Source organism: Rhamphochromis longiceps, linkage group LG18 (assembly GCF_057381845.1).
Source record: "Rhamphochromis longiceps isolate RC_006_pf linkage group LG18, R_longiceps_female_GT1.1, whole genome shotgun sequence".
NCBI lineage: Eukaryota > Metazoa > Chordata > Actinopteri > Cichliformes > Cichlidae > Rhamphochromis > Rhamphochromis longiceps.
In genome coordinates, this window is record NC_140574.1 from 22,875,462 (window position 1) to 22,885,156 (window position 9,695).

At 43.3% G+C, this 9,695-nt stretch overlaps 1 protein-coding gene across 1 annotated transcript; it reads right to left on the bottom strand.

Moving 5' to 3' along the window:
- Positions 1–331: 331 nt before the first annotated feature.
- LOC146648271 (elongation factor 2b) lies at positions 332–9,356 on the bottom strand. Its single transcript, XM_085388351.1, has 14 exons — positions 9,221–9,356; positions 7,805–8,019; positions 6,367–6,548; positions 6,072–6,283; positions 5,807–5,985; positions 5,473–5,578; positions 4,997–5,249; positions 4,672–4,867; positions 4,423–4,546; positions 4,005–4,247; positions 2,516–2,869; positions 2,216–2,398; positions 1,942–2,074; positions 332–1,084 (listed from the first exon to the last, which is right to left on the bottom strand). Exons 1-14 carry the CDS (start codon positions 9,221–9,223, stop codon positions 891–893), a joined length of 2,577 nt encoding a protein of 858 aa, XP_085244477.1. The 5' UTR covers positions 9,224–9,356; the 3' UTR covers positions 332–890.
- Between the last annotated feature and the right edge of the window lie 339 nt (positions 9,357–9,695).

The following is a 9,695-nucleotide window of genomic DNA, read 5'->3' on the forward strand; positions in this document are numbered from 1 at the left end:
CCTAGTCTGAAGGAAATAATGTTCACCTGCAACCACAGACAGAACATATATCATCCTCTTAACTACCAGACCTCACTTACTGAAGTCAAATTCAAAGTAAGCAGAGAAAGGAGAAAAAAAAAAGTTAGGGGTAAAAAGAAAAAAGTTTTGCTCACTATCTGATAATCATCTGAGTTTTATTAGATCATTGTTTTTGTCAAATTTACATTTAAGACCAAATACATTTTGTTTTCTGGTTTAATCCTAAAGAAATGTTTTTATTTATATATATATATATATATATATATATATATATATATATATATATATATATATATATATATATATAAATAAATAAAAGCAGGAAATAGAGAGAAAATCTGAGAAGCAGCAGAAAAAACCCTCTAGAGCAAAAACAACATTTTAGGAGTCACATTTTCATCATGAGTTGTTTTTATTCATTACATCCACTGAACAAACGTCCATTCCAGTGCGTTTCACTTCTATAACACTTTTATTGTGATTGCCACGCTTTAATCTGGCCATGATCCATATAAATATGCATTATTGCAGCAGTATCACAGTGCACTGTACAGGCCCAACCCGGCAGATACGTAGAAGGGGGACGATGTGAAGGAATAGAAGAAACAAGGAATTGATAATACAGCTGCTTTGATCCAATTGCTCCCCCAAACCCTTGCCCTAGGCACTTGGTGTACTGTAGCTGTGAAATGAAAAAAAGCATCGCTGCTTCCACTAGCCTACAATGGAAGCTTAAGCTTTGTTTCTGCTCCGCGCTCAAAGATGAAACAATTGGTGCGATGTACCTTTAAGCCTGTGCAAAGATTTGAAAGTGCCCACGGGGTAGGGTTTAGAGAATGATTTGGTATTTTCTAATCCGGGGTGAGTGGTTACAATTTGTCCAAGTAGTTGTCGAGGGCAGGTATGCCCTCTTTCAGACCTTTGCGTTTCCTAATTTCAGCGACAACTTGGCAGGGCCTGCTGGCAGGGTCGCTGGGGTCTCCCTGGAGAATCTGCCAGTGATCAAATACGCACTGGGGGAAGGCCTGGCCTCCAGTGTTACTGCGCAGGTCAGCTGTGAACCCTGGAGGTCAGAAAAACAGATAAAAGCATTATTTCAAATAGAATAGCTTCATATACAAAGACAGCAACTCTGTCAGCTGAAACTAAGTTGCTGGATATGCCCTTTACATTTGTCTTAAACATGTTTGTTGAGACATTTACCAAGTTTACCAAGCATGTTTAAGATACCAGACTGAGATGATTTGAAGATGGGTGAGGTGGCCGTAAAGGGATGGACATGGTCAGCAACAATACTCAGGAAGGCTGCGGTGTTTAAATAATACTAAGTTGGTACTAAGGCATCCAAGGTGTGCCAAGAAAATATTCCTCACACCATTACACTATCATCACCACCTCTTCTGCTACTGTAGCCCAGCTGATGTGTTGTGCATTCAGAGATGCTTTTCTGCATATCTTGGCTGTAATGAGTGGTTATTTAAGTTGCCTAACTGGATGTTTTATCTTTTTCACACCATTCTCTGTAAACTCTACAAACGCTTATGCAGGAAAATCCCAGTAGATCAGCAGCTTGTGGTTCCATCTGGACCGAACAACCATGCCACAGTCAAAATCACCTAAATCACCTTTCTTCCTTATTCTGATGCTCAGTTCGAACTTCAGCAGGTTTCTTGACCATGTCTACAAGCCTGAGGATAAGACGCTGCCATGCAACTGATCAGTTGATTCGACAGTTGTGTTGATAAGCTGTTAAACGGTGAGCCCGATAAAAAGGCACGTGAGTGTATATCTTCACAAACATTTCAGAGATCCACTTTAGCTTTTAGACCTCTCCAGTCCCTCTTTTACCTAAGCCCTCCTTTCCAGCTGAGAGTTAAAACCCACCACAAAAGACTGCAAGCAGTATCGACTGAAACTCACCAAAGGATTCGTTGACTGGCAGGTAGGCTTTCACCACAAACATGGGCGTGCCCATCACTTGGGATTCCTCAAAGACATGACCTCGTTTCCTGTTCAACACGCCATAGATCCCACCGACAACCTGCTCTGGGCACTGCATGGACAAGAGGCACGGCCACAGATAGTTACTAAAGTTACTAAAATGTTTTTCCTTTCAGAATATAGAAGAGCTCCAAAAAATTACAAGCCTGTGTTCAAGCAATGTCCAGGCGCCCACTCTAGTCCAAACACCAACCTGAATCTCCACAAGATAAACCGGCTCCATGAGCCGAGGCTGAGCAGTGAGCTGGCAGGCGTACAGGACCCTGCGAGCTGTGGGAATAATTTGTCCTCCCCCGCGATGAATGGCGTCTGCGTGCAGTGTCACATCATGAATGTCAAAGCGAATTGCGCGCATGTTCTCCTCACACAGTGCACCCTGCAGGGCGAGGACAGAGACAGGAGTGTGTGAACGCAAGGTTATAAATAGCTAGCTGTTTTACAGTCTAATAAGAATTTAAAATGCAACACGAGTATGAATTAATTAGCTGCCCACCTCCTTAGTTGCCCACTGGAAACCAGCCACTACGCTGTCCTTGATCTCATTGAGGTATTGAACCCCTTTTGTCATGTCTATCAGCAGGTTGGGCCCGGTTCCATCTGGACCGAAGCACCAGATCTTCCTGGCTTCTGTCACCTCCCACTCATACTTGTCAGCAAGGTAACGTGCACGGGCTTTGAGCTCCTGCCGAGCAGTGACATCCCCTTTCTCGATATCTTCAGCCAGGCCGTCGGGGAACGGACGGGACTTCATGAAGAGACGATTGTGCTTGTTGGGGGACTTGGACAGACACAGCTGGTCGGATTCTTCCGTCACCGTCTCTCTGTAAGACACCACTGGGTCGGATTTCTACAAAGAGGTAAAGAATTGGTCAGGATTGATGGTATGAGCAATACTTCAAAAATATGGGAATAAAATGTATATATATTTTTTATTTTATCTAATTCTAGCCCCACATAATCAGTAAGGCTATGTAAAGCTCTTATGTTTAGCATTTGAAAGCTACTTGTCCTAATTGAGTGGTTGTCAAACTGTGCACAAGCAGAGGAAAAATATTAAATGAAATTAGCAAATAAATATGATTGATGTCTGCAATCACAAGTTTTATTGTGATTAAAAGTGAACCTGGATTATATGTAGTCTCAAGAATGAGAGAGAAAGAAAAGGCAAAATTAAATCAGTCCTAAGGGGTTGAAAAACAAAGCTCGTGCAGAAGTAGCAAAAACTGCAGTTCCTCTAGTCACCACTTGAGGCTGGCTCCAACATCTAGCCAATCCCCTTAGACCAGGGGTAGGCAACTCCAGGCCTTGAGTGCCGGTGCCGAGGAGGTTTTAGATGTGTCCATGATCCATCACAGCTGATTTAAAGGGCTAAATGACTCCTCAGCATTTCTTGAAGTTCTCCAGAGGCCTGGTAATGAACTAATCATTTGATTCAGGTGTGTTAACTGAGGGTGCGATCTAAAACCTGCAGGACACCGGCACTCAAGGCCTGGAGTTGCCTACCCCTGCCTTAGACTAACATGTTAAAATGGTCAACTTTACTGCATTAAAAAGCACATTTATAGCCTGGTTCAAAAAACGGTTCTGGCCTTTATGAAGAGTTACCCCACTTATAACAACTCTGAGTGGGGTGATTATTTTTCTTTAATAACTCATCTACCCTAATAATTGATTTGATAGGCAGCTGGAGCCAGTCAGAGTCCACTAGGCCTCATCCACTACTTCAAGTCATTAAAGTGGACCTCTTCTTTTTAATGGGTTACCTGATTAATATTATTGCTTGCTGTGTGGTACAGACCACCCATCTATTTAAACACAACAGTTTAAATTGTATTCAGGTTTATAGTTCGGATTGTCTGTCGTGAGGCTGCTTTTCATATATGTGACGTAAACAAATCAGTACTTGTAATAGCTATTAATATTAACCTTGCATCAGTGACCTGTCTTGCACCTTGCCAGTAAACCTCTACTCCTTTGCTCACCTTCAGTGGAATGCAGGCGTGGTCCTCCTCCAAGTCCTTCAGGCAGATCTCCAGGTGAAGCTCTCCTGCTCCAGCGATGATGTGCTCCCCGGACTCTTCGATGATGCACTGCACCATGGGGTCTGACTTAGCCAGACGCTTCAAGCCCTCCACTAGCTTGGGCAAGTCAGCAGGATTCTTGGCCTCCACGGCCACTCGGACAACAGGGCTCACGCTGAACTTCATCACTCTCATGTTGTGGGCCTGAAGATGGAATCGATGAGTGATAAGACTAGATTCTTTTAAGGTTTGTTTTATCAGGAAGCCACACCAAATAATGACTCTGTGTTAATAGCTATTGATTCATTTGTCATGCCTCGGTTTTTAAACTAGAGCACACTCTGTGTAGATACAGAACAAAGGGAAAGTGACACGCTACCTGTTCAAAGGTGGTAATAGTTCCAGTCTTAACCAGGAACTGGTCTACTCCAACAAGACCCACGATGTTGCCACAGGGAACATCTTCAATAGGCTCCACATAGCGACCCATCATCAAAATAGTCCTAGATTGACGTGGTGATAAAATAAGAAGGATATAAAAAAAAGAAGAAAGGGGAGTCACACATTCTGAGCTTTTCCTACTATCTTGGACCTGTACTGTGTACAGTTTGTAGATAAACATGCCCACCTCTGGATGGGTTTGATGTAGAGGTCTTCCTTCTTGCCAGGGGTGAAGTTTGGCCCCATGATGCGCACCTTCAGCCCTGTGGACACGCAGCCAGAAAACACACGGCCGAAGGCATAGAAACGACCCTTGTCACTGGTTGGGACCATCTTGGAAATATACATCATCAGTGGGGCCTTAGGATCACAGTTCTTAATACCTGAGAAGAGAGTTTCGAAGTTGTGAATATACCACAGTCAAAATAAACAGTGATAATTCTTCTAAAGCTACTTAATAATAATACAAATACTTTTAATTGAATTGAGTCACGTGAAGGTGTTCTACTGACCCATGGCAGCCTCGTCATCTCCGGGCCCTTCGTAGAGCAGCTCACAGCGGTATTTCTGCGCAGTGACGGGGGAGGGCAGGTGGATGGTAATCATCTGGAGCAGGGCCTCTCCGGCAGGGAGCCAGCGTCGCATTACAGCCTTCAGCAGGGGCTTCCCCTCCTTCTCTTTGTCCTCTGAGTCAAGTTTGACATCCAGCTTTTCAATTAGCTTGGCTGTCTCTTCTTTTTTGAAATTCATGATGGCATCAAACACCTAAGAGGTCAATGAGAAAAAGGACAAAAAAAAAAAATTAGGGCATTAATCAAAGGCAGTGACTTTTCAGACTCTACTTAAAGTCTAATCATCTTAGTTTGGATCCAGTCACAGTCTGGATCTGAAATGTCTGAAATTTAAGAGCTTTAAATCCCCTTTTAACAATGTTAGAAACATAAAAAATACACAATTTGCTGAAATAAAGCATCTTTAGTACATTCACCTTAAAGATGGGATCCAAAACAAGCTGGCAGAAAGTTCGAGGTAATTTCTGACCATCGGGGCCGGTGGCGGTCTTACTGAATTTTCCAGCACTTGGATCGAAATATCTGGAAAATGCAATGAAATTATTATATAAAAATATGTTGCCTGAATATCACTTGCTGCCCACTGTCTTGTATTAATGCTTAAATTTTAAAGAACCACTAAACACCACCTGAACATTGACACAGAAAAAGGGGTGTGGTCCATGTACAAGCATCCTTCTTAACACATGCAGCACCTCTGATGTACCACACTGTAACCAGAGAGGGCACTGTACGTGCACTCGTGTTCACCTTTCTCCCCACAGTTTCTTCATCATGTCCTCCACTTTCTTGCACCTCTCTGCTGGTCCCAGCTGTGCAACTCCTTTAGCAGCAAACTTAGCCACATACATCTCAGCGAACTGCTTCAAGGTGAAAGCCCATCCGTGGAGGCCCGAGCCAAAGCCAACTGTTCCAATAACAGGGTCAATCTGAGGAATAAATGATAGCATTCATTGTAACTACCCATATATTGAAAGTTTTAGAAGGTATTTTACCAGCGTAAGTATGTATTCACCATAATGTTCCCCATGGGTCCACCCTCATCCTCTCCATAGGTGGAGATAATGACGTTAACGTTCTCCACAATACGCTGGAAGGTCTGATAGAGCTCATCTGGCTCCAGCTGCAGCTCAAGCAGGGCCCGGTCCATCTTGTTCATCATGAGAACCGGCTTTATGCGCTCAGCGATGGCCTGACGCAGTACGGTCTCGGTTTGCACGCACACACCTGTCAGTGGAAACAAACAGGTAAGCCTCAGTGCGTACGAGTGTGTATGTGAGTGACAGGACGAGTGTTTTATGTCTAATTACCTGAGACACAGTCCACCACAACCAGGGCTCCATCAGTTACTCTAAGGGCAGCGGTGACCTCAGAAGAGAAATCAACGTGACCCGGGGAATCGATCAGGTTGATGAGGAAGCCGTTTCCGTCTTTGCTCTGCTTGATAAACGCCAAGTCGTTCTCTCCAAGCTCATAATACATGGAGATGGCCCTGAAAGAGAGTGAGAGAACATAGAAAAACCTTGAGATGTGTTAACTCTGCACTGATAAATTTAACGATTTATGTAAATAAATCTCAAAAACTGCACTCACACGGATGAGTCAGACCATCCTCTAATAAAAGAGACAGCAAAGACTTTCTGCTGCTACTAAGTGTCCTGACTGCATAGATTTGAATTAATATTTGGTGATCTCTGCTGGTGCATTTATTATATACAAACATCCATGTGTAAATCTCTAAAACAGTGTTTTTTAACACCTCTCTAAATTTGGAACAGAGAAACAATTCTGCAAGTCAAATATGGTACTTAACGTGTGTCGATAAAGTATAACACCACGAGCAACTTACAAATAAAACAAGTGCTGTGATTATGAACCAATCAAGTATGAGATGCATGTTCCAATTAAATACACAGCACAGCCCGCCGCCTTTAGAAACGATGTGTACCTTGAGGTTAAAATACATAACACAATTTCATAACAATAATGAACTCAGTATGGCACAAATATTTCTTATTTTGGTAATGTACTTACTATAGCCCTTCTTTTTATCGGACATATATGCCCTACAAACACAACCAAACAGGGAGATCTGACAGCTGAAGGCCAAGTACGTCTTCTTTTTGAGTCAAGGTCTTAGTATGATTGATGAGTTATTATGTGTACCCAATATTTCCTGCCAAAGATAGAACAGTATTGATCGCTTCCAATCAGTATATTTGTCTATGACACAGACTATATATAAGGGATGGCCACACTTGCCAGTCGCAACCTGAAATACTCTTTACGTGCTTTATTATTTATTATCCTCAAAGTCAGATAATAATTTTAAAAAAGGAAGATCAAACTGTATAAAATAAGACTTGTGTTTAGAGAACGAGGCCACAAAGTCATCAGGTAAATGTTTCCTGAAGCAGCATTGTCATTTTCTTTTACACTTCTTCACAATCAAACATCTTTTGGAACCAAAGAAGTCGCCCCCTGCTGGCCATTAGAAAGAATGCTGAATTTTAGCTTCACATTTGAGAACCCTAAGCAACACCCATGTCTCTCCTCTGCATTTTTACTCATTGATTAAAGTTTGAGTGTGATGTCAGCGTATAGAAATATCAAAATCAAACCCACACAGATCTGATCAGGCAGATGACGAGAATTTGGGAGGTTGAATGCGTAATAAAAATATTTAAATTAACCAGTACTGTTAGGATAAATTATGAATAGTTCCTGCTACAAACACAAAGCACATACGTAGATTTGATGGTGATGCAGCGCTCCTGCTCGTCTTTGCGTGTGTCTGTGAAGCGGGTTTCTCCGGCACGGGACGATGCAATGATCCCCGCTTTGGATACCAGCGAGTCGGTCAGCGTGGACTTCCCATGATCCACGTGTGCGATCACGGACATGTTTCTGATGTTGGACTTTTTGTCCATGATGGCACGGATCTGATCCACCGTGAAGTTCACCTGGAGGGAGGGTTGGAGATTTAGAAGGGGAGGGGAGCAGGGTGGCTACAGTCATCCATTTCCAACTAGCACAGGCTCATTTTATTCATCATATGCATCTATTTCTGTCCACTACCAGCTCTCCCCAGCCGCTCCGAGAAGAGTTATAAAAAGAAAGACATGTTTGAAACTGAACCCAGGAAGAAGGAGAGTGGACACCGCTTAAAGACTTTACCTCCTGATTTCCAGAATTACTGAGTCACCATTCACCATGTGGCAACTGAGTGGGGGTGAACGCAATGTACCACAATTGCAAGAAAACACGGTCTCTTGATTTTAGACCTTAAACTAAATCTACAGAAAGAGTGTTAACCACTAAGTTTGCTATTTAATGTGTAATATATGAAGAGGGCAGTCCTCTAAGATGACAAGATGACAGTTTGTCTAGCAGTGGGTTGTTAAGACTATATAAAACCATCCCCATAATCCTCTGTAAATAAAAAATATGAAGAAAACAAGGTCCAGTGTCCCTCAAAGCTTTCCTAGCAGAACAAATGTATTCATCAATTCAGAAATATCACACTGGATATATAAATGAACACAACCAAAGACTCTTTTGGTGAAATAATTCATTTTTACATCACCCACTGCTGCAAAACACTCAGATGAAATGCGGTGCAGCTCTCTGAGTGTGACGTAGTGCAGCCTGCCTATATGTAATAACACGTTTCCATCGCTTCTTAAATAAAAAGCAATGACGCAATCTCTTCTAATCAAATGAAAATCTACATTTCCCCCCCACACACAAACAGAGCTGATGACATTTACATTAGACATGCCATGGCCATGTGCGTTCCCTCTGTGGGCAGCTGTATTAACGTGATATTTCTGCGGTCATGCCAGAGCAGCGTGATATTAAAGGCTTTGCAGTGGACGTCACAGTGAGAGCTGAGCGGCCCGTGCACTGGAGGCCACAGCCCTGCGTTATCGGCCGGCTGTTGCGCATGTTATAACGGCGCACAAACAGAGCCCTTATCCGATCACATAACACCACCGGGCATCGGCATCCATTTCACGGACCTGACGGGATCCGGTGCGGCTGCAGTCGGAGCCTACAACTCATAACGGTTGTTGGGTGCAGCATTTGACAGCGTGTTTTCCCTCGCTGCTACAAATACATTAAAGGCATCATCTATACATTTAAGGCTCTAGTTTCACTCACCATGTTGTCTGCAGGTCGTGGGTCTTTATGTGCGACGGGTTATTGCCGTAGTCGCTGCCTCTGAGGACAGGCAGTCCCGGTGGTGACAGGAGAGGCGCTGCTGCTGCTGCTGCTGCGGCTGCCGTGTAGCGGTGTCCGGTCAGTGACTGCAGCTGCAGGGGGCGCTGCAGCTCAGCAGCCCGTCACATATCACATGTCCGTGGCGCTTTGCCATGTTATCCTAATACGTCCATGCTGAGTGCGTGTGCGCGTGTGAGTGCCCGGTTGTGTTTGTGAGTGCGTGAGAGTAAGAAGGGCGCACTTCTGTTGACTTAACCATGTATGTTTGTGCCTCCAGCTGCCACGAAAGATCCAAAACTTAAGAACAGGTACTTTTGTACAGTTGATATTTACATTGTTAGAAAGTAACATAATCGAACCAAAATGCACTAAAGTCAAAAGATAAAGTGGTTTGGCAACAGAGATGACCACTTTC

Coding starts and splice junctions, on each gene's coding strand:
- LOC146648271 (XM_085388351.1), bottom strand. Junction 4,868..4,996: donor AGATGACGAGGCTGCCATGG/GTCAGTAGAACA, acceptor CTCTCTTCTCAG/GTATTAAGAACTGTGATCCT. Junction 1,085..1,941: donor GCCAGTCAACGAATCCTTTG/GTGAGTTTCAGT, acceptor TCTGACCTCCAG/GGTTCACAGCTGACCTGCGC.